Source organism: Scophthalmus maximus, chromosome 20 (assembly GCF_022379125.1).
Source record: "Scophthalmus maximus strain ysfricsl-2021 chromosome 20, ASM2237912v1, whole genome shotgun sequence".
Lineage (NCBI taxonomy): Eukaryota > Metazoa > Chordata > Actinopteri > Pleuronectiformes > Scophthalmidae > Scophthalmus > Scophthalmus maximus.
This window is the reverse complement of record NC_061534.1, coordinates 3,014,658-3,038,983: the sequence shown is the minus strand read 5'-3', so window position 1 is coordinate 3,038,983 and position 24,326 is coordinate 3,014,658. Positions and strand designations below refer to the sequence as shown.

The window sequence follows — 24,326 nt, the reverse complement described above, 5'->3', positions numbered from 1 at the left end:
AGAGGCGGGTGTTGGGGGGTGGTGTGGGGTTCACCTTGGACAGGTCGCCAGTTTATCACATGGCTGACGTATACAGACAAACAAACCATTCATTCACATTCACACCTACGGTCTCGTATTGACCTGCGGGAGGAAGCCGCCCAGAGAAAACATGTAAGCTCCACACAGAGCGGCCTTGTTCGGTCCTGGACCCAGAACGTACTTGCTTCTGTGAGGCGACGGCGCCAACCACTGCACCACCGTACCTTTTTGGATTTCTCTCTGTGGGATAATAAAGGGGAAAACACCCCAAACAAACTAAGGTATGAAAATGCAAAGACGAGCCTGGTCAGCCTTTTTGAAATTCTTTTTAATTTTTTTATCCTGCAACGTGAGTGAGTAAAGAAACGGTTTGTTTTCCACATGTTTACTCTGCGTTCAGGATACAGAGCGAAACATGAATATCACAAGTGTGGAAACTCACCAAGAAATAGGTTTAATTATAAAAACATACACTTTTACAGACCGACGTGTTTTAGATCCTCAGATTTGACCTATAATCACGACGACGTGTTGAAAGGTGAACTTTGAAATGCTGTTATTGTGATGCATGTGTCATTAATGTTTCCTGGCATTTGCTTATAACGTTGTGCGTCTACACTTTGTTCCTTCTGTTTGCAGGACAGAAAAACTAAAACACCAACCCGCCATGGTTCCTTATCTTTTGGCTAACGGCGGTGGGTTTTAGTCCTGGCAGTTTCCGAGCTGTAAACTGCTGCTGATGGATGTCACACCCTTAATTTAATGATAACAGAAAAAAAAAACTTGATGATCTGCCATTAATCACCGGTGAACCCTGCAGTTTACCACTAATGTTATCTGTGATCAGAGGATACTAGATATGCTGACATTTTTTTTTAAGTTGATGGCAAATGTGTTGGTCAGAACCACCGGGAGCAGATACAGATCAGCGTAAGCATCACTTCCTTCCTGATCAATGTGGGTACAAGGCCAGTGTTCTGCTCCCCACAGGTTTCGCTCTGAGCTCTTGGCAGGAAATGAAGTGTGGGTGACCCTGAGAAACCGTCTGCGACAGGAGAACAATGATATTAAATTTAACATAATTAAATCATAAAGTTGTGGGTGGGCTGAGACACTGAAATGCCCCCCCAAGAGGGCTCTTTGAGAAATCACTGTTCTTAATTCCATTTCTTGAGTTTTACACTTACAGTTATTTAGCAAATGGTCCTACATTTGAATTGGTTTTCCCGTTCTGCCAACATGGCATGAATGCAGCACGCGAAACCTTACATGTCTTCTGAAGCTTGAAATCAGTGCTCTCACATTTTTTTATGTAGACGGTTCTTCTGCATGTCTGTCGCCAACTGCATCCACGTCATTAATTGTGCAACGTGTGGATGCGCACCGTGCAGGCGACCCGTACATAGGGAGGAAATTACTTTATGATGGCATGTTGCAGTTGCATGCCGGGGGGAATTTAAAGTCCAGCTGTTATCTCTCTGTGAAAAGGGAGAAGAGGAGGTCAGAGTCCACTAGTGAAAACTCTCTCCAGGTTGTGGTCAGAGCCTCAGAACTGATCTCTGCCAGAGGAGGAAGGAAGATGTTTCAGTGGAGGAGCTCGGCGGCGGTGATTCTCCTGCTGGTTCTCCACTGGGGTAAGATCATCACACTCAGCCAGACTCCACTGTAACAGTGTCAGTATTTGTTTAGTGTAGAGAGATAACACTGCTTCTGGTGGGGATGCATCAGATTTCTGCACATCCCAGGTGTTAGGCAAAAAAAAAATCTTGAGGTCTTACCCCCTTTTTCAGGAGCTTGAAACTACTAAATGTATTGTTTCCAAAGTCAAAAATCTACTTTCACGTTCAAGTTTGGCAATTTGGGCAACTGAGGTCAGAGGTCATGTCCCCTCTTTCTTTTCTGTTAGTTTCAGCAGCCTGATGAGAAAAAACATCAAGTGGTGGATATTTTATGGGCTGATTACAGTAATTATATACTTTATATATATTCATAAATCTAATTACATGTAAGGCCACGATAAATACGTATGTAGATGAATACATTTAAATGTTTCATGTGTGTGTATTTCTTCACCCTGATGATGTGGAGAATTTTTTTAAAAATAACTGACTGTTGACCTTTAACGTCTACGTATGGAAATAAAGTTTAGCGAAAATCTCGTGGCAGTTGTAAAATTCAAACATATCAAATACCAAAACAATAGTGAAAATGATTAAATCAAAGAAAATATTTCAGCTAATCAGTGTATAATAATAACAAAATATATATATATATATATATAAAAATATATATAACAATATATATATATAAGTGATGCCAAAGTTATCACACCTGTTATTTCGCAACATGTTATTACACGTCATATTACTGCTGCATGAATTATAACATGCTGTCAATGTGATGATAACTGAACATTTACAGTAACTCTGCGTCGTGTCTGATTTCCAGGGTCTGAAGCAGAGACCTTTGGATTGGACGTGTGGTATTTTGCTGGCGTTAACTGGTTTCTGGCCTTTGCCATCAGCTGGGCCATAAATCTTTGACAGTTATGAGTCCTGATAAGAGAGTTTGGGGCCGAGTTACTTGTGAGATTTTTCCACAGCCTTCACACACTTAGTAAAAAATGAGAATAAGAAAAATTCCTAACGGATAAATGAAGTTATTTGAATTAAAATTTTATGCTGAGTATCGTTGAATGCATTTATCAATTCCGTTGCACTCTGAAAGGAACCAGAGGAAGGTTTCTTTTTTAAGGATTTTCAAATTGAAGATGTTCATCCAAAAGGTTTCTTATACTCTAGAATGAATTGTTGCTTTTTTTTTTACTTATATATTAATATTAATATTTATTTATTAATATTCTAGAGGATTTAAAGATCATTGATTGATTTGTCTTTCATCAATAAAGAGCTTGAGTATTATTATTATTATTATTACTGTTGTTACCACTGGCCGGAACACAAATGGACAAACATGAAAGTTGGATAAAATAATTTTTTAGAAGAGTTTAATTGCTTCAGTTTTCAGTTTCAATATTCTGCACCAGTTGGAGTTAACTTTAAGAAGTGACACTGTTTTTTTTACTACACAGTTGCTGAATCTCAGGCTCAAACCTGCCAGTCTCCTGAGAGGAAGTGTGATTTTGTGTGTGACTGTGACAAGTGCAGCGATGAGCTGAACTGTGGTAAGTTTAATTTTAATTTTTTTCTAAATATGTTGTCAATTAAACCTTCTCTCCAAACTCCTCATCCTTGTTTACCTAGAGGCCGACACCCGACACATTTTCATTACTTACATTTGATTAAAATCTAAAATTGGTAGTTAAACATTTGTAATAGTACTTGTATCATTGGCAGAAAACATGGAAGTTTTTGGAATATGATTGGTTATTCTTCCCGCCTTTGAAAGGCTACGCAGGGAACGGGTTTGAGTGTGATTTTGAGGACACAGGAAACTGTGGATGGAGCGACAGGTCGGTCAACGCAGCGTACGGCTGGGGGAGACACCAGAGAGGAGACACGCTGCCCGACAGCGGCCCGTCCTCTGACTACACCACCGGGACGGCAACAGGTAACGTTTAATACACATACACAGTTTTTATTTTTCTCCATTTCATACAGTATCTCATTTGTACCACTAGAGTGCATCGGTGCAATGAGCAAAAAAGACTCTGCAGTGATTATCAAATAGGACAAGTGTGTTTTCGTTGCGATTCATGTCTGTGAAAGTGTCAATAATTAATTTGCATACAAAACACACACACACTCACACACACAAACCAGACTTCCAGAAATTGATGAGACTGAATTGAATTAGGGTTGAATCAAACAATACCCTGCACTTACCTGTAACAGGAATAACATGATTATTAACAATGAATATTCATTCAATATTAATTGTCATCACACAGGTTGGTTTATGGGCGTGAGTGCAGTGAAGTCAGAATCTCCCAAAACTGCAGTGTTAGTCTCTCCGGAAATGCAACAGTCTTCACCGACGTGTCGTCTTCGTCTCAGATATTTCCTGTGGGACTCAGGTAACGATTTCTATTATTACTGGTATATATTTTTTGTTCTTCTCTACTGAAATAATCTCTCATACTTCATATTTATCCGATCGTTGAGTGGTTGTGTTTGTCTCGCTCCCTGTAGGTCACACAGGTCTGGGCTCCACACCTCTGTGGGCGTCCGTCCGCCTCAACGCCTCTTCGGAGGCCGTGGTGTGGCGTCCCGAGGCCACCAGCATCCGCGGCTGGAGGGAGGCCACCATCTTTTTGGGCCGCAATCCAACGACCTTCCAAATCCATCTCTACTCACTGCGCTCCGAGGGGCAAAAAGGAGACGTGGCCATAGACCAGATGGAGTTCCTAGACTGCGCTCTGCCCCGTGAGTCCCTGGAATTATCCCGTCTGTGAGCTGTCCCTGCCCTCTGAGTGTTTTGATGTTCTTTTTTTTATATCTATCTCTTCACATCATTTAGTGCCACTCCCTGGTAAAAAATGTCCGGCAGAGATGGTGGAATGTAAGCGCGAAGGCTGCGTGGAGCGGCGGCAGGTCTGCGACGGCACCGACGACTGCGGCGACGGGACTGATGAGGAGAAGTGTGGTGGGAAACAATGTATTTTCTTAGAAATGCAGTTCAAAGGAAATTGAAAGCACATGTAACATCTGGAAATACACGCCGATATATTTTAAGAAGGGATTTAAAAGCGATCACTGACTCAGCCGAATGAATTTACCAGTTTACCAGAGCCTCGAGGGGGGGGGGGGCCCTGTCCCCTTAAGACGCTCTGACCCCTTAAGTTTTCCGCCGAGCCTCTGGAACAGATAAAAGATCTCTGTCTGTCAAAGTCAAAGTACATGCCAGCGTGTACAGTACTTGCAGATCTGAGATATAGCAGCAATCAGTGAAATCATAAAATCATATACTGGGAGGCAGAGTAAAGAGGCAACAGAACAGGCTCGATGTGGCAGCGGAGTTTGGGAAGTGACCCCACAGCGTGTCACACTCACTCCCCTCACTATTCCCCCCTCCTCTGCTCACCAGTTAATGTGAGTGTGTGTGTGTGTGTGTGTGTGTGTGTGTGTGTGTGTGTGTGTGTGTGTGTGTGTGTGTGTGTGTGTGTGTGTGTGTGTGTGTGTGTGTGTGTGTGTGTGTGTGTTGTGTCTCCAGAGGGCTACAGGCTGTGCAACTTCGAGGACGGCCTGTGCGACTGGAACCTGAGGTCGCTGTCCAAACTGAAATGGGTGCGTACGAGTCAGGAGAACATCTCCATCTCGGATCCTCTGAAGGGACCAGGCAGGGATCACTCCAACAACAGTGCATCAGGTATCATATTCGTATTTTTTGGGGGAAGCTGTGCTGTTGTTGTTTCATTCCTGCTCATCTTCATGATATTATCGTCGTTACTATCATTGCAGGTCACTTCCTTTATGTCACTGTCCCCGACGGGGGTCTCACAATGGACTGGGCCGCGTTCCAAAGTCCTCGCCTTGAACCCACCAATAGTTCACATCCTTGCAAGGTGAGTCCTTAAGTTTCATTTGATCTTGTACTCTTCAATTTACTTACAGTCTGACAAATATACTCAAATACAAATACCTCCGTGTGCCTGCTGTAGATGGTGATGTACACTCACCAGTTTGGGCCGAGGTCCGGCGGCCTGACGGTGCTGGTTGCTGACCAGAACATCTCCGCCGTGTGGGAGCGGGGCGGAGCCCTGGGCGACGTCTGGGTGAAGGCCGAGGCGGAGATTGTCACCAGCTTCCCTTTCCAGGTGAACATTTCTCCTTTGTGGCCTCCAGTAGAACATCTCTCAAGGCCTTGAATAAACAAAACCATGACTGTTATGCAAATCTGGGCATTTGAGTTTTAGATATATTCAGTTATGAATTTGGGTTCAAGGTGTATGTTTCAAGCTCTTTGGAAATGAATGAATCTCTTTTGTGTTTAGAAGAGAATAAAGATGTTATTACTACAATATTTCACCTCCTACCATCTTATTTTTCTTTTCCTCTATAGATTGTAATAATGGCGGCGATCAGAAACTCTGCATATGGAGGCATCGCTATCGACAGCATCATGTTGTCCCCTGAATGCCGCCTATCAACGGGTAAACCTTTAACTTAAATCTTTTTTATAGTAATGAAGAAATCCTCTTCTGCGGTTTGATAAATCTGATGTCTATCGTTCTCTTCCTGAACAGCGAATTTTACCCTCGCAAGTTTCCCGAAGTCTCCTAAAGACCCGTGCGCAGAACCTGACAAGATGTGCGACTTTAACCCAGACTGTCCGGGAGCAGACGATGAGGCCAAATGCGGTGAGTTATTTCTTTTTATCCTCAGTTACACTCAGTTATGGACAGGTCTGCAACGGTTGAAAAGTATATATGATTTCATCAGGTCCAGTCGAAGCACAGGTTAGGCAGCCTGTGGCTTCAGGTGCCACCAGGAAGTGAAACAAAATGAATAAATTACAAAATGTTGTTGTCAGGTGAACACGGCATATTTCTATTTTCTGAAATGTTAATGGTAAGAGAAGGGGACTTGTTTTAGATGAAAGGTATGAAACTTGGTATTACATGGAATATATATTTTTTAAATAGACTCAAAAGGCCCTAGACTGTCCTAACCTGTAATAACGGTGGTTGCTTGGTGGAACCGTAGATGAATATAAAGATGGATGACATGACAGATACACCCCGCCTCCTCCGTGAAGCAGATGGGACGTGAACCAACATCAAATCACGCTGATTGGTGTAAATTGTTCATTGGTTTTAATACGTTTTTTTAAGCCATGAAAACAGGATGAAACGTCATGATTGACAGGTGACCTGCTCCAAATGGCGTCAAAGCGCAAAATGGCGGCACCATGTGTGGAACACAGAAAAATAATAATAAAAGGAACATGACTGACATCTTTTTTTTTGTGATCAAATTATTTTTGTGTTTTGATGTCTCCATGGATTATGTCTGCAGGAGATTTCTCTTACGCCAAAGGCAGCTCAGGCTGGACTGACTCCAGCATCGGGAGTCAAGGTTGGACGCTGTATGAAAATTCCACATCCAAAGGTACAGCGACATCACATCACTCTCCTTAATAAAAAAAAAAAGACAGAATATTTTAAGATTCTTTCCTTTGTACATTTTTCTCAGAGGATTACCTGTTTGTTGCCAAGGCCCCGGGCCAGCAGCTGACTGAGGCCCAGACACGGACCCCCCTCCTGGGACCCTCGGGAGCCGCCTGCTCCCTCAGCTTCGACTTTGCACTGGGTGGGAGTCCAGATCACATCGGTACAAACTGTCATTTGAACACATCACATTCTCCCCCTGATACACGACTCAGATCACTTCACGTGACCCACGTTCACACGTCTCCGCTGCAGGTGAGCTGTCCGTCAGGGTGATTGACAGCTTGCTGGGCCCGCAGCCCAAACTGTGGGAGTTCGGCGGGAAGACGGGTGTTGGGGAGGAGGCGTGGCGACGCGCCAACGTCACCATCGGAGCCAGGAAACATCGATTCCAGGTCAGATTTTTTTTCCTTCATCCAAATTAATATAATCAACTTTTTGACAAAAAAAATTTTTTTGCTAGATGATGCGATATTTTCTTCAATAAACCAAACAGAGAGGTAACTGGTAGCTGTATAAAAAAAATGTATGTTTGACATTTTGGCTTTAATTTTATGATTGAAGTCACAAACATGAGCCACAAACATAAATAGCATCCATAGTTTTAAAACCCGCTGCAGGTTGTCTGACTCTGTTTGAGACTCTGCCAACCAACGTCCTTCCTGGTTTTTGTCACTAAAGGGTTCTTCTTGGGAGAACTGCTCCTGGTGTTTTGTGAGGCACTCTGATTGGTCGATAGACTGAACAAGTGCTAAAGATAGAAGATATGTTCAGAAAATGTCATTTCCTTTCGTTGCCTTCGATGGGTGGAACAGAATTTCTGTCTCTTCACTTCTGACAGCTCTTCTGTTCCTCTTTGTTTCTCTCGCCCAGCTGGCGTTGGAGGCTCGCGCTGTGAAACTGTGTTCATGCTCCAAGATCAAAGTGAGAAACGTTCGCTTCATCAGCTGTCACGCCGAATATTTTCCATCTTCTCCAACAGGTAATTGTCACGGCTATTTATAGTATAAACATACACACACACACACACACCACAGCACAATCCATACTTTAATTATTGATCTAGAATTGAAAATATTTTAATTTGATTTCTTTTTTTCTTTCTTTCCTTTTTTTGCCCAGCACTGTCGTGTAACTTTGAAGACGGACTGTGTGGATGGTATCAGGACAACAGTGACAACTTTGACTGGACGGTGGTTAGCGGGATGGACCACACCATCGGGCCCGGTGAGTTAAATATGAAAACAAATAAGTGAATAAAAACAGTCAATCCGGATGTGTGTTTTTTAAGTAGCCAGTAGTTTCCCAGACGCACACAGATTCAATGAATGCAGCTTTAACAGTCGTTACGAGTGTCTAACTTCTGTTTGCTTATCAATAGCATGTCGTCTATTTCAATTATTTACATTTTATGATTCTGCTGTGACTCACCTAACTTCCCCCGTCCTGTCTTTCTATCGACATCCAGGCAAAAGCCTCGTTGTGGACATGTGGAGTCCGTCTCTGCGCGGCATGTTCGGACGCCTGGTTTCATTCACACAGTCGCCGGGTCCGACAGATTACTGCCTGTCCTTCTTCTACAAGCTCTACGGGCCCAACGCGGGTGATGAAGCATCTGTTTCTTTAATAAGTTGAATAAGTTGAAAAGGGAAAGAAATATCTGGAGTGAGTGATAGAATACAAAAGGGGAAAAGGATTTAGTCTTAAAAAGCCAAATGGTTCTGTTGGTTAAAAAGGAAATTGTGGCTTTTCATCACAAACTGATTGAGGGTTTTTATTTTCTCATCCAGGTGCTCTCAACGTAAAGCTGCTGGACGGCCACGGCTACGAGATCGTCCTCTGGACGCGCAGTGGCGCTCACGGCAACGTGTGGCACGAGGGACACTGCCCGGTACCACACCAGCTCACAAGCTTTCAGGTGAATATGGAATAAATTGTGAAATTATCCCGAACATCACAAAACGTAGAGCATCTTTCATCTTAAAAAAATCTGTGAGGAGAAGCAGGACAGCACCAAGATTGTTTCCATATCTACCAACAGCTGATGTTCGAAGCGGTCCGCTCCGGCTTCGACGGGCAGGTGGCCATCGACGATGTGACGTTCGTGGCCCGTCCGTGCTCCGTGCCCAGGACGTGTTCCTTCGAGGGCCAGCGCTGCGGGTACAGCAGCTCGGGCAGCGTTCACTGGGTCCTGCGCAGCGGACGCACCGCCACCACGGTGCCCGGACCCAAAACCGACCACACACTGGAAACCGACCTCGGTGAGTCTGAGAGGATCATGTTAAAATAACGCTAATATTTTAAAATATGTGCGAGCAGAAAAATTATGACCGTCTTCTGCCTGGTTTGTTGCTCAGGTTTCTACATGATGGCAAACACGGGAGCCAACATTCTTCCCTCGGGCAGCGCCGCGGTCCTCACCTCCCCTGTTCAACCAGGCACCACCAAGACCGAGTGTGTGCATTTCTGGTATCACATGGGGGGAGTGAATCCTGGTAGGCAGCTTCACACACACAAACACACACACACAAAAACAAGAAATTAAAACAACAGCCAGTTTAAGTGTGTGTCCTTCGCAGGTTCTCTGACGGTGTACATGAAGCCGGAGAAGGGAGCGAGGGCGAAGATCTTCTCCGACGGTCTGAATCAGGGAGATGTCTGGCGCCATGGCAACGGCAACATCACGAGTCCCCTGGTGGACTGGCAGGTAGAGTGAGGAGGCTGGAGGGGGGTTGCTGCCGCAACTATAGACTTTGATTGATGATTTTAAGCATTGAAAAAAGTAATTAAGTCACATTTGTAATCAATAAAGTGATTCTATGGACTGTGACTGTAGACTATTTCTGCCGTCCTATCATATTCTGTCTTCACAGATAATGTCCTTCATGTCCAAATTTACTATTTCTCTGTCACCCTCAGACTGGCTTTTAAGGAAAAGCAAAAATTTACTCCTCTCCAGCAGACTTTGACCCGGCGAATTTAGAGAACTGTTCCACATTAATATTAATATGTAGGATCTGTGTGTGTGTGTGTGTGTGTGTGTGTGTGTGTGTGTGTGTGTGTGTGTGTGTGTGTGTGTGTGTGTGTGTGTGTGTGTGTGTGTGTGTGTGTGTGTGTGTGTGTGTGTGTGTGTGTGTGTGTGTGTGTGTGTGTGTGTGTGTGTGTGTGTGTGTGTGTGTGTGTGTGGTTTAAACCAAACTGATGAATGTTGCCGATAATTGTTTCTGCAGTTGGAGTTTGAGGTGGTCGGAGCTGGGGGCAAAGACACTCACGTCGCAGTCGATGACGTCTTCCTTTCAGCGCATCCGTGTCAAAATCAAGGTTTGCACGAATGCGACTCGGGGAATTACAAAATTAGGGAGGAGCCCAACGGACTTCTAGAGAAGTGTTGATGTTGCATTTAGACAATGTGGTGCGGTTTCAGACCAGGTAGAGTCAATATTACACAACGCGGTACTCAGCGGTATCTGCTTTGTGACTGTGTGTATTTCTTTGTTCTATTAAATGTCTCTTTAGGTTCGAGGTGCAGTCTGGAGAGAGGGATGTGCAGCTGGAGCAACACGCAGAACGTTAAAGTGGACAAACTGGACTGGGAGCTGACATGTCCGGCGGCGGAGAGGCACTACTCCACCCCGCCGGAAGATCACACGCTGGGCACCGAGAAAGGTAAAAAACAACAACACAGAGACGAACGTGGACGAAGATGCTTTATGACTCAACGTGTTTTCCCTTTCTTCTTTTTCACGCCAGGTCACTTCCTGTTCTTTCCGAGCAGCAATCGGACGGCGGCCAATCAAAATGCTCAGCTGCTGAGCCCTCACCTGCCCCCAACCGGGGGCACCTGCCTGAAGTTCTGGGTCTACAAACCTTTCTCATGTAAGAAGTTCATCTCTGGTTGGGCAGATGCAGTTATCAGTTAAACCTTTTAGGGTGTAGATTGGATATGGGTCAAGCATTTCCCTTTTCATATGCGGTTACATCATGTATGATGTATAATGTATTGCAGCCGACAGTCAGCTGATGGTGTGGAGGCTGACTGGCGGTCGTCTCCATCAGCTGCTGGCGGTGGACGAAGTGGGAGGACCGTGGAAGCGCTTCGATGTCGACATCACGTCTCCTGAGGAATACCAGGTCAGACTCTGACACAAAATATACAGAGTCTAATAGATTGACTTGTGGTATTTTAAAAAATATACATCACAGCTTCTACATTCAGAGTTTCTTGAGCAAGTCTTCTTTTTGTTTGTGAACAGATTGTGTTTGAAGGAATCAAAGGCTCGTTGGGCGTCGTCGCTCTGGACGACATCGAGTACACCATCGGGGTCAACTGTGCCAAAGTAGTCACCGATTCCGGGACAAGTAAGAACTCCATTCAAAACATGTTTTCAAAACTTTTTGACCAACTTGACATGCAAGACCTGAATTTATAACCACAATAAAATGTTTTCCCTCGCCCCTGCAGCCTCGACGAAATCAGACAACGCCGGAGGGATCGCGGCGTCCGTCATCGTGGTCCTGCTGCTGGTCGGCACTTTGATCGCCCTGCTCGTCTTCTACTGGCGAACCCGCCAGAGAGACGAGACTTTGATTGGTCGATCTTCCCCTTCGCTGTCCAGGAACAGTGGTTTCAGAAATGATACGTATGACCCGGCCCTCACAGTGAGTTCATCTGACACTCAGACCTCTGACAATACTGATCCATGAGCATTGAAGGCTCATTCTGGTGGGACATTTATATGTACATTTATTTTATATTGTAAGTGGAGTCATCGAGGGTCAACAAGCTGTTCTGTCAGTTCAGGAAAACAGGTTTCCCATTTTTAAATGACACACAAAAGCCCAGATGTCCCAGTTTTTCCACAGGCACTTAAACGCAGCGTACATTTGTGAATCTTTGTTGAACGGACTGTAAATAAATACAAACAATGTCACGAATATTTTTGGTACATTTGTACTGACAGGAAGCCATTTGAATTGTTACTTCTTTGGAGTTGAAGTTAAAAAATCTGTACGTAAAATATTAGTATTTATTCAGTTTGTGAAACTGTTTTGTGCGTGTGCACATATTGCTTCGGATTTGTGTGTGGATTTGAATACGCACTTGTACGTATCCAAAGTTACACACAAATCATTGAACGCATTTGTAACCATGCTCTTATTTTTCACTTGTAGATCGTGTGATACACATGATGTGACATAAAACACCAATTATTTTTTTTGCAACACCTAAGAAGCATATGTTATCTTTAATGTGTCACGCAGATTTTTCTGTGCTGCGTCTGATTCATTTGTGTCTGATTCCGTTCAGCAGGACCGTGTGACGGTGCCACAGATACAGAACCATCCAATGGCCGCTGGGTTCAATCATGTCACTGTGAGTGTACAGCAATCTTTAATTTTAATATTTGTTTAATTTGGTGGGGAGACGATACTAATTATTAATAATGAGAACTCTGTAATCACAGCTGAATAAATGTGGTTTAATGCTTCCCTAATATTTATTCTATTACTAGAAGGACAGTAGACTCCAATATACCTAATATTACTTTTTTTCTTTCTGTCTCCACTTATTGAATGCAAATTATCATAATTTACTATACTTTAAACCTGTGAACTAATGTCGCTGTAGACTGAAGAATAGATTCTCGGTAAACAGACATTTCACCTTACATTCAGGGATTTAATTTTACTTACATTTTTAGGATTGATAGAATACTTACACCCCTCAAAGGAATGATAAAAGTTGTTTTTACTTTCTCAGCTACTGTAGGTTTGTGCAGGGCCCTTAATAAGACAGGTCACGAACATATCACGGTTTATTAAGAAGTTACTAATCTCCCTAAACCAGTTTTATTGTCTTATTAAAGTTGTGCTCGCTGACTGGCTCGACTCTTCCTCTTGTGTTCGTGCAGTTCTCCGCTGATGCCCGAGAGGTGGAGGTGGCGTAAGGAGCCGTGGTCCTGCCGCCCTAAGGTGGCTTTGTGAATCTAAGGCGATATCACAGCAGAAGAACTGCTTGTGTCGCCCTTACACCACACACACACACACACACACACACCACACACACACACACACACACACACACACCACACACACCACACACTCAGTGCTGCTGCCTCAGATGCGGTGGAGCCCCGGAGGCTTGCAGCTATCTGCCTGTAGACGGGCCGATGGAAGTCAGGAGGAAAACTTCAGACGCATCATGGATGGAAATTAGTTTAACTTTCTTTTAAAAGTCCACGATTGGCTGCGTCCAGATTTAAGATTCCATTTTCGATTTTGTCAGGAGGTTCCGAAAGTACCAGGTCAAATGCGTCTTGACTGAATCATGTTTGTCTGGTTTCAGGAGAACTCAGCAGGTTGGGGCCCCTTTTTTTTTAATTTCGTGTGGCTATAATTAGCACTGCGACATGTCAATCAGTCAACCTGTATTTAAATCTTCTCCTCAGCCTGTGAAAACCTGTTGTGGCACGTTTTGGTGTGGCTCCGGGGGGGGGGGGGGGAATCTGTCAATGATGAGAAAATGACTCGCACGTTATAAATCATCAGCCAGATATCTCAGCTTTACAACAGAAAGTCTGAACTTGGAGCTTGGAGATTGAAAGACATGAGATAACCAGGCAGGCAGGGAGAAATCTAATGAAAGATACTATCCAGGTGCATTATGGGAGGAGACCTTGGCCCACAACCACTGTCTATAAACAGACCGACAGGCTGCGACTCGTTGAAAGTATGAAAATGTTCAGAGAGAAAGTTTGCAAACTGAGACTGTTTTCTTTTGGACGTGTGAAGAGTTTTAACTTGACTGTGAAAGAAAAAATGTAATTGAGCTCTAATGAGAAACAAATTAAAGTTGAGCACTGAAACTCTGGTGTGCATGTTTTTTTTAGGCATGTTGGAGAAATGAAATCAGTCTGAGGTTAAAAAAAATAAATCCAAAAATATACTTTTTCTCCAATATGTATTTTTGCTTGATTCTTTCGTGGCTGGATTAAAATTTAATTTAAACTATTTTTACAAACTACTCAAGCAGAAATTTTAATAATTAACAATGACTTTGATAAGTGACTAAAATCCCATCTCATTCATATTTTTAGGCATTAGACCGCAGGGCAACACAGATAGAAATGATCTAATCAGGAGAATAATCAATATCCTCATTCTTTCTCAGAGTCGATGAATAAAGCAGTCATTGATTGGTTGCTCCCTGCATGACACGGATTTGGTTAAAATGCCTCGCTCATGTTTAGGAGGAGGTGATGACGACGACATTCTGCCCCTAGCAACGGCTGCGTCTCTACGGCAACATCATCCGATGTCCCCTCCTCTCTCTCTCTCTCTCTCTCTCTCTCACACACACACAGACACTATCTCAGCCCCTCTCTCTCTCTGTCTGCTGTTGTCACCGCGACTCTCATCTGTTGCCATCGAGACAAGAGGAGAAATTGTCGCTCCCGCGCGCGGTGGAGTGCGGGCGCCCACCGCAGCAGCGGCAGCGCGTTTCTCGCCACTTACATGGTGCGTAAAAGTTGGAGTGGACACGGGGCAACTTGGGCACGAGGTCCCTCTCCTCCTCCTCCTCCTCCTCATCTTCCTCCTCCTCGAGCAGCCTGTCGGTCATCCTGCACGCCGGCTGCAGCAGCCCGGTGGTGCATGGTGCGGTTCCTCTCTCTCATCTGGACGCGGTTTTTTTTCCTCATTTTATTTGCACCAGCCGGTTCTTCTCGGTGGCAGCTGAATGGATCCCGCCGTGCTCATCTTCCTGCTGTACGTGATGATTGCGCACGAGCTGGTCTGCGGCTGGATGCATCACCGGAGCCAGAGCGCCAGGCCCCGCAAGAGGGCCGCCGGAGCCCTGCTGCGCTCCAGGTGTGTGTGTGTGTGTGTGTGTGTGTCTGTGTCTGTGTGTGTGTGTGTGTTGTGTTTGTGCGTGTGTGTGTGTGTGTGTGTCTGTGTCTGTGTGTGTGTGTGTGTGTCTGTGTGTGTGTCTGTGTTGTGTTTGTGCGTGTGTGTGTGTTTGTGCGTGTGTGTGTGTGTGTGTGTGAGTGTGTGTGAGTGTGTGAGGTTCAGGTAATCCTCCTGTTGTGGGGACACACATTCTGCATTATGGGGACATAGTTAAATACATTTTAAGGTTTATCAAAGTTTAAGGTTTCACATTCCAGTTCTACAGTTCTACTTTTCCAGATTCAGCTTCACACGTGCAAAGACTACATTGTAATTTTGTAATAATAACACATTTATTTTCTTATAACAGCTGCGACACAAGTGCTTCACAAAGAAGGAAAAATAAAAGCCAGAATACAAAACAGCAAAGATGAACAGCAAAATTAATTCAATATCAAAAAAAAAAAAATCAAAGACAGAACAACAAATGAAATCATACAACTTTTAAATTGGCAGTTTAAAGTCGAGGCAAGAGAAACGTAAGTAAGGGCTAAAAACAAGGAAGGGGAATGCTTTGACAGGAAACAACAGACTTGAATCCTTCTCTTCGTTTTGGTCTGCCCTAGTCTTTACATAAATCAAATATGCTCTCAGGTGTCTGTTGATTACGGAGAAAATTATTCAGCAAAGTTGAGCAACTATTCTGGCTATGACGGGAAATCACTCAGGGTTTTAATTTCCTAGTTTCTTCTAAACCTGCACTTCCCCCTCAGGTCCCGGGTGTGTCAGGGAGCCTGGAGGGCGGGCAGCCCGTCGCTCAGGGCCGACAGCGCCGGCAGAGACCTGAGGAAGAGCTGCCGCATCGTGAGAAAAGCCTGACGAAGGGCGAAGCCGCAACCAGACGTCCGAGTGTGATCCGAAACCATCTCGCCTTTCATTTTCACTGCACATTTGGGCATTTGAACAATTTATTACTGTGGACATTTGTGTCGTTTGTGATTTTCTATTTCTTTTTCGGGCCATCAGGACTTTTAGGATGGCGAAATGTGAAATATCAGAGGCATCTGATCCTTTTTTATCCGTCATGTATCCACCATGTTCACCCTCGATTGATCCGTTTCACCTTCTGTCACTGAAGTCAACTGTCAAATAAAAAAAGCCTTTAACTATGAAGTGATGGTGTGAGATACCGTCACACTGAAGTGTGCAGTGGGAATAGTTCCAATGTTTCAACGCAGCCCATCGCCAGCCTGGTTGCACACCTTCTGAACCACCGTCGCTCACTGTGTTCACAGCGTTGAGAGAGGCCACGTGCTTCTGTGCCAGAGCCAGACGCCATTACAATTTGGAAGCAGTTCCTGCAGGAGGTTTTGTCTGACATGAAAGGGACGGATGCATCGGTCTCAAAAGGATTCGGTGAAGGGGGAAATTGACCACCCGAGGGGCGAGCAATGACCGGCTGGCAACTCATTCTTATTATTGGCTAGAAAAACGACCCGGGCGTCCTTCAAAGCAGCCAGTTGCAAAGGGCGTTTTACAGCGACACAAGCTGCTCGGTGGGGCTGCAGTTCAGTCTTTCAACATATCTGCTCATAAACTAACGTACTGGACACATTTAGAACCAGTAGCTTCGTCAGCAGATGTTTGACTTTCAACACCCAAAAAAACCACGACTCAAAAACCCATCATCACTATCAATAATGTCCACAAACTTATAATAACTTGGTCGTTGGGATACTTCAGGCTGGGCCAGTGCGGTGGCCCAACCCTTCTTTTTTTTTTTTAGCTTTTGTGGCTAAAGATGGAAGATGGTGGCGGAAAACTGGGCCGAGCCAAAAGCAACAGCAGAATATAATATGTGGCCGAACCCTGGCGTCCTGTCAAGGACCACAAAGTGAAATTCATGGAGCATAATCCACCTCATGTCCTCTGTCGATGCAGATGATCAAGACCTTTTTAAATTTAATAAAGCGATTGTCAATTTCTAACGTTAAAGTCCCGTTGAAAAAAGCTTTTTACAGTGAGATCGCTGGATTTAAAAAAGAGTGTCTGTGACAGTGTTTCTGGAGTGGGTGGAGTGTACAATTTTTTGTCCTCAATTTTTCTGTCCTCATTATCATTCGTCCCCTAGGTTGATGATTAATACTGGAATGTTGCAAATCAAGGTAAACAAATCACCGCAGAAGGATGCTGTGCATCAAGTCCCTTAAATTCTTCACTTGTCCACCTTGAGCAAAAAAAAGGAAAAAAGAATTATGAATTCACCGGATAAGTGAGAACTTTGATCCACCGATGGAGCAAGAACAACGTCCAGGGGACCGGTCGGTCGGACAGATTCGTCCTCGGACAGCGACGATTCTCTGCGCATGCGGTTTCATGGCGGTCCATCCAGTAGCTGCTGACTCCAGCCTTGGTGGGCGCAGTGTTGACGGACAAGTTATGTGCGTGAGCGGCCATCGGGATAAAATCCACATAGTCTAACATTTCATTTCGCCAGGTAGGATAAGAGGAAACTTAAGAAGCAGAAATAGTCCCACAATACAACGTCCCAATCAAATCAAGGTTTGTTAATTTATGAAATTGAATGAATGTTTTTTCATTCAGCACTTTGTCCTTTGGCTCCTTTGGCTCCTTGTGAAGCGGCTTGACTTTCTTTTTTGTTGTTGTCTTGGGCTGACTCTGCTCATCGCACACTTGAACGCACCATCGCCAAGTGTCCCGTGTGAACGGTCCTCAGGGTGGTTCAATTTCCGCCCTCCTGGCTGATCTCAGGACAGCTCGCCTGACGGAACCGGCACCGGATGAGCAGCTTTCTTCAGTCTCTAATTGTGCTCACCAGTCCGCATGGCCTCTCTGGCACAGGTGGGTGTTTGTTACCACTTCTCTTGGGAGGCTGCGTCAGCCTCAGTGCAGTGATTCGACTGACTTATTATCTTTTAACAGGAAGCGAGTGGAATGTTTAATGTGTAATTGACAATATACAGCATTGATGTAAAAAAACATTGACTCCTTGACTTTTTCCCCACCCGTTGCAAACAGGTTCGTTGACGCCTCAACTCTGATTTTGTCTGATGAAATCAAATTTCGTGCCATGGTAACGCATCAAGCACACCTCGGGACACTTCCACTTCAGAGTGTGCTGGTGCAGTGACGTGCTACGTAAAAGGACACGTGTGTGTCCGTGTCGTCGGCGATCATTTGTGCTCCAGTCAAATACCACGAACAGGTTTGGGCACGACACACAAGGAGCCGTCCTACTTGACAGCAACTGAAGTCACCTGCAGCACAGGTGAGTCTAAACATGCGTCTGTGATTCTTCTTGTGTCTTCAAATCTCTTTGTTCAACAAAACTGTGCAATCTGAAAGTCATTGATGAGAAGTTGATTACAGTTTCATTTAGAAAAATTCAGGGGATGATGCCGGGATGTAGTTACTTTAGACAAACTAAACAAGCTCAACCAGTTATTTTCAGGTTCATTGTGTAAATATGTTTTTAGGGGAGTTGGATTCGACAGTTTCATCAAAAGTAAGTTATTCATGAAGTTTTAACTGAAAAAAATGTCGCTAAAGGGTGAAAGTTTTTAATTCAAAAGAAATCACATGAAGTGAGAGATTAAAGAGCATGAATGAAAAATTAAGATTTGAATGTCGTCTATATATAGTATTTAAAACATTTAAATTAATTGAAGGCGCAATTTTATAATATAATGATAACAGTTTTACTTTCAACTTTAACATTATAGTAAAATTATTTGTAACTTATATTGTTCAAATGGGAAATTTAAGCCTCAGAAACCAGAAATTGAATGAATAGGTTTTTTCTCTCATATTAATAACTGTCATAATATTTCATAAAGACATCAACATGCACTGTTCTCACTCTCACTCAGATGCTTCTTTGCTTTTTCTTTGAATATGTGAATACTCACAAAAACCCAGCTGAGTTTGCTCCGAAGAGTTAAAGAGTAAGTGAAATGCAGACTCAAATAAGAAGAGGACATTCATGGAAAAATAAATTACTGTCATCATCTCGTCAGAAAAATCTTGTATGTCCAGGTTTGGTATTTCCATGAGAGGAGGAGGAGGAGGAGGAGGAAGCCATAAAGTGAAAGAATGAGAACGTTCAAGACAAGAACAACAGTTTTGCATTTAGTAGCCGAGTACAGAAAATGTGGGGCAAGTGAACCTGCAGTGATTGAAAAAACCACTCGTGACCACGCGTGAATACATGAACAGCAGACTCACCTCGGCATCACTGCTTCCTGCCTCTCTGACTGAAGGAGAACATGGCGTCTGTGTCGCTCAGCTCTCGCCTGGACAAGAGCGTGCGTCAGCACTACCTGAGCCTGCCGCAGGGAGGGAAGTGCCAGGTCACCTACGTCTGGATCGACGGCACCGGAGAGGAAGTCCGCGGCAAGACCCGGACCCTGGATAGTGAGCCAAAGAGCACAAAGGGTAAATTGCTACTCATTATTGACGATGCGAGGCATTTGTCAAAGCATCCAATACTTTACTTCATTGCACTTGCAGATCTTGAACTTTATATAGAATGAGTTTAAGAGGTTAAAAAACATTTGGTCCCTGGACATTGGAGATTTGTTGTCAGCTAAAGGTTTTATTCAGTTACAAATAAGCGACTCAGCTGTTTCCTCAGAGAGGAGCCTCGTGGACGGGGATCCGGATGGGATAGGTGTAAGAGCATCCTGGTGCGGCCTCAGTCGCGGGTTTAACCGGAGAACTAATATTTGTTATTGTTGTTCGTCCAAAGCTCAAGGGTGCGAACGAAGAGCGGGGCCAAACACGGATGTACCAGTCGTCAAGTATATCATCTCCATCAGATATCGAAAAGGAAATGTTTTTTTCCTCGGACTCACAAAGATAAAACAAACTAAATAGTGAGATGTGTAAGTAGGAGAGTAGTAAGTTGTGTGAGGAGGGTGCGGATGAGCAGAAATGAGAAAGAGGAAGACGACCGAGTAGGAATCAGAAGTCCAGGACGAGAGAGAGTGAGACTGTCCGAGTGGCACTGCTTTGTAGCTTTTGGCCGCGGGCAGGAATGAGCAGATGATCCTCCCAAAACGAGGTGTAGTCAGACTGGTGATGTGCTGCTATTTTGAGGCAGTCGAAAGAGCAATTAAAGGATTTTGAGTCCATGACTCATTCTTTTCTTGTTGTCTAAAGGGCGCACTATCAAGATCGTATCACGCGCCTACGTAGGGAGATGCACGACACACGTAGCGTACGCTGATGATCCGATAGCGTGCAAAGTGACACCTTTTGAGCTGCAGAGAAGAGCGTTCCCTCCTACTTTACCTGGCAAATGGGTCCATATGAAAGCAAACCGCCACCAACTTGACCTCTTACGGGCTCGGTTTATTGCAGGTAATGCTCCAAACGCACCCGTGATTAATTACAAGACCAAACATCAACTTTTTTTAAAGCTAGTGCCTGACACGGCAACTGTTTTAGCCGCTGAAGAGACAGTCGGGAGTTGGTGGAGACCAAAACAAGAGCCAAAAGTGAGAATGAATAGTTCACCAGTTGACCAAAGACATGACTCCAAATGAAGGATAATGTTGCTCTGTGTTCACTGGATGTGTAAAAAGGGTTTGCCGTCATATTAATGATAAAAATTTGATCCGTCAGTGTTTGATTAGCAGCTTGATCTGCTACAGCCAAGTGAATCAGTTGCTGATCCAAATGCAGATAGGTGCGACACTGATGATGCGCCTCAAACCTTGGTACTATCCGTTGATAGCACGTACATTCAGCGCATGAAATCCTTTTATACATTTCACCGATAATATTACTTTCATAGTAAAGATTGTTTCTATTTTAGGCAAAGATTCAAGTTATCTGTTATCAGCGTATACAACTCAAATGGCTTTCTCTCAGCAACCTCTGGGCTAAAAATAGTCTGTGTTCTTATTATGTGTGGAATATTGAAAAAGGAATTCTGAAGTATCCTCAGAAGAAAATACTTTTAAAATGATTGTAATCCGGGTAAAATTACTTTTTCAGATATTCCCGAATGGAACTTCGATGGCTCCAGCACGTTCCAGTCCGAAGGCTCCAACAGTGACATGTACCTCATCCCGGTCTGCATGTTCAGGGACCCATTCACCCTGGACCCCAACAAACTGGTCCTCTGCGAGGTCCTGAAGTACAACCGCATACCCGCAGGTAGATTTTTTGGGAGTTGTTTGAGCGTGATTTAATGGTTCTTGTTCCGTTTGCTCGGGGCAAACACGCTGATCCGGTTTTTCTGCCTTTTGCTCTCCAGAGTCTAACCACCGGGCCGGCTGCAGCAAAGTGATGCGGGAGGTTAAAGAGCACTGCATTTGGTTCGGTATGGAGCAGGAGTACACGCTGTTTGGAACAGACGGACATCCCTTCAGTTGGCCTGCCCAAGGATACCCACTCCCCCAGGGTGAGTCAGCAGTCATCCTCCCCTCCTCTTCTAACAATGATTCAAAAGCATACTTAATAAAGAGGTCATCATTTATAGATGACCTCTTAGGCAGTATTAAGCCACTTGTACAAAGAAATCCCTGGTCCATGATCAAGCTCAAGAGCTGCGGAGCCTCCAGAACAATCTAGTGTTATTACATTTCTAACTACAGACAGTATAATAGTGGAAAGACCGTTTCACAAACACAACGTATTCATTTATTTGTTTTTGCACAGTTTTCGCGTTCATTTTGTCTTAACAAGCGTCCCATCTTGTCCCCCACTTTAAGGCCCTTACTACTGCGGGGTGGGGGCAAACAATGCTTACGGACGGGACATCATGGAGTGTCACTACAAGGCCTGCCTCTACGCAGGGGTCAACATCTATGGCACCAATGCTGAAGTAATGCCATCTCAGGTACGTGCGTGTCAGCGTTATCGCCATCCACTCACATTGTGCAATATTGTTTTTCTATCGTTTGTTTTATATTGACACTCCCCCCTACTTCTTCTGATATTTAGTGGGAGTTCCAGGTGGGTCCCTGTGAGGGAGTAGACATGGGCGACCATCTGTGGGTCGCGCGCTACCTGCTGCAACGCGTGTGCGAAGACTTTGGGGTCATCGCATCGCTGGACCCCAAACCGATGAAGGGCAACTGGAACGGTGCCGGTTGCCACACGAACGTCAGCACCAAGCAGATGAGGGAGGAAGACGGACTGGAGTGAGTAAACACTTGACATTTGACTCCACATGATGTTTTTTTTATTATTTCTTTTCCCATTTAAATATACAAAAGTTTAATGTTCTGGTAAATAACGTCAATAACGTCATTTCATATATTTATATAACAGCTACTTAATAGATGACATTTTTTTCGTGTGCCTATATTTTGACTACATATATATTTGCAGTTAAACCCAATTTTTCACCAGTTGGACATTTTACATTGACACGTGTACTTTGGAATTATCTCAAGTTTCATCACTCACACACACGCTTTTTCACAAAACCAATAAAATGTCCCAATCTTTCGAAATAAAAATTCTATAGTGTGTTTCCAATTCAAAAGTTAAGAGAAAGAAATGAATGAAAGTGAAATTGAGAACCAATATGTTTTGGTATCTGCTGGGTGTGTGAACGAGCAGAGCAGGATGTGTGTTATGTGTCGACAACCTGTTTCTGCTGCCCTCAAGTGGTGAGACTGTCAGGTTTCATTCACAGGACAGATGCGATAAGCAGGACACTTTATTTGATCCTTTATTTAAGATCCCATTGAGATACAATACGTCTTCTGACCTGGTCCAAAATGGGCTGCAGTTGAATAAACAGGGACGTAAACCACAAACGACATACTGCAAAACAGACTGAAGCACAGTACAGTTTCTACTTCATGTACGAGGTGATGAATGATCCTGCGGTGTTATGAAGAACTAAACTTTCATATTTCATATTTCTGTTCCTCCTCCCGACAGACACATTGAGCAGGCCATCGCCAAACTGGAGAAAAGGCACAAGGAGCACATCCGCGTGTACGACCCCCACGGAGGCCGGGACAACATGAGGCGCCTCACGGGTCATCACGAGACCTCCAGCATCGACCACTTCTCCGCCGGCGTGGCCAACCGCGGCGCCAGCATCCGCATCCCGCGCCAGGTGGGCCAGGAGAAGAGGGGCTACTTCGAGGACCGCCGCCCGGCGTCCAACTGCGACCCCTACGTGGTGACGAAGGCCATCGCCTGCACCTGCCTGCTGGACCCAGAGCAGGTAGAGGAGGGCAAGTAGGAGCCGGCCGCACTGGCAACGTACAAGATATTCAATACGTGCCCCTGTGATTTCACCTGAGTTAGACTCTTGAAAAGCGAGACATTAAATCATGCAGACTTAATTATTACAGTGGTTGCTGTACTTAGTATATCTTAGTTTGTCATACTGTATGTATAGACGTCCATGTGCACAGAGAGCTACTTCCCCGGTACTGTCACTCTCCTCAGAAAAGAGAAACTGCGCGTTCTGCACTGTAGTTATTGATGTTGTGGTCGTTCTGAGCTGACATGCTTGCGGTGCTGCATTAAAATATGAGAACTTATTGACACAAAAGACACACAGTTTGTGCTTTACTCGTCTCTGTCCTTTCTTTGTTTCTCTCTTTCTTTCTTGTGCCAACTCAGAGAAGTAACACTAAATGTAAACAAAAAGTCACAAGCATCAATTAACCAATAAATCAATATAGGCTCAATTATAAAGCTATTCGTGTCCTCAATGTGAACATTCAGGTTATAGAGTGTGTGTTATTATTATTATTATTATTATTCATGTAGTTTGGTCAGTAAAATCATGTAACAAAGTGTTTTCCCCCCCCCCCATATTTTAGGATTACAGCACTGATATTGAGAAATTAGTTTTGAAATGTCACTGGGTTTGAATTCGTCACTGCTTATTGTTCAATCTACTCGACGATTCTCTGCTGCATTTCCAGCAAAAAATGACTTGAGCCTACTGTTACGCTTGTTAACCGGCTTCTGGTGCTCGTCCATCAGGTGGAGCCACTCGTACACTCACCGGTGTCCCTCAGTTATCACCATGACGACACCGCACAGTCCAAAAATGTGCACTTCACCTGTCAGAACCACACGAAAAAAGGTCACAACCGATCAGAGCCGTCTGTGCAGAGCGAATGAAACAAGGAACTAAAGGAGCAAGGAAACTCATGGAGCTACGTGTAATGACATGAGATGAATGAGGTGTCCTCTCAGGCTCCAGCTCAATCAGATGCCACGTGACATATGGCGTTAACATCATATCCTGTTACTTCCTGACACGTGATTCTCCCTCGCCTTC

At 44.3% G+C, this 24,326-nt stretch overlaps 2 protein-coding genes across 6 annotated transcripts; both read left to right on the top strand.

Annotated features, from left to right (window-relative positions):
* Positions 1-59: 59 nt before the first annotated feature.
* Positions 60-13,638, top strand: mamdc4 (MAM domain containing 4). 3 transcript variants are annotated; one of them, XM_047329445.1, is made up of 30 exons: positions 60-716; positions 1,510-1,655; positions 3,113-3,205; positions 3,430-3,591; positions 3,932-4,057; positions 4,173-4,406; positions 4,501-4,626; positions 5,194-5,349; positions 5,442-5,545; positions 5,642-5,797; positions 6,043-6,133; positions 6,227-6,340; positions 6,999-7,091; positions 7,176-7,313; positions 7,406-7,545; positions 8,024-8,132; positions 8,273-8,377; positions 8,619-8,753; positions 8,941-9,068; positions 9,192-9,411; positions 9,508-9,645; positions 9,730-9,857; positions 10,381-10,471; positions 10,667-10,816; positions 10,901-11,026; positions 11,157-11,281; positions 11,404-11,509; positions 11,613-11,809; positions 12,459-12,524; positions 13,063-13,638. In XM_047329445.1, exons 2-30 carry the CDS (start codon positions 1,601-1,603, stop codon positions 13,096-13,098), a joined length of 3,648 nt encoding a protein of 1,215 aa, XP_047185401.1. In that variant the 5' UTR covers positions 60-716; positions 1,510-1,600; the 3' UTR covers positions 13,099-13,638. The 3 variants fall into 3 exon arrangements, with proteins under 3 accessions (XP_047185401.1, XP_047185400.1, XP_047185399.1); XM_047329444.1 differs by having other exon boundaries at positions 60-1,655; positions 12,462-12,524; XM_047329443.1 differs by having other exon boundaries at positions 60-1,655.
* Positions 13,639-18,163: 4,525 nt separating this feature from the next.
* On the top strand, positions 18,164-23,589 carry LOC118284839 (glutamine synthetase). Of its 3 annotated transcripts, XM_035607956.2 has the most exons (8): positions 18,164-18,326; positions 18,977-19,002; positions 19,094-19,492; positions 21,059-21,220; positions 21,321-21,467; positions 21,778-21,905; positions 22,010-22,209; positions 22,961-23,589. In XM_035607956.2, the coding sequence occupies exons 3-8, from the start codon at positions 19,324-19,326 to the stop codon at positions 23,268-23,270; spliced, it is 1,116 nt and encodes a 371-aa protein (XP_035463849.2). In that variant the 5' UTR covers positions 18,164-18,326; positions 18,977-19,002; positions 19,094-19,323; the 3' UTR covers positions 23,271-23,589. The 3 variants fall into 3 exon arrangements, with proteins under 3 accessions (XP_035463849.2, XP_035463848.2, XP_035463847.2); XM_035607955.2 differs by having other exon boundaries at positions 18,977-19,492; XM_035607954.2 differs by lacking the exon at positions 18,977-19,002 and having other exon boundaries at positions 18,166-18,326; positions 19,318-19,492.
* Positions 23,590-24,326: the final 737 nt, after the last annotated feature.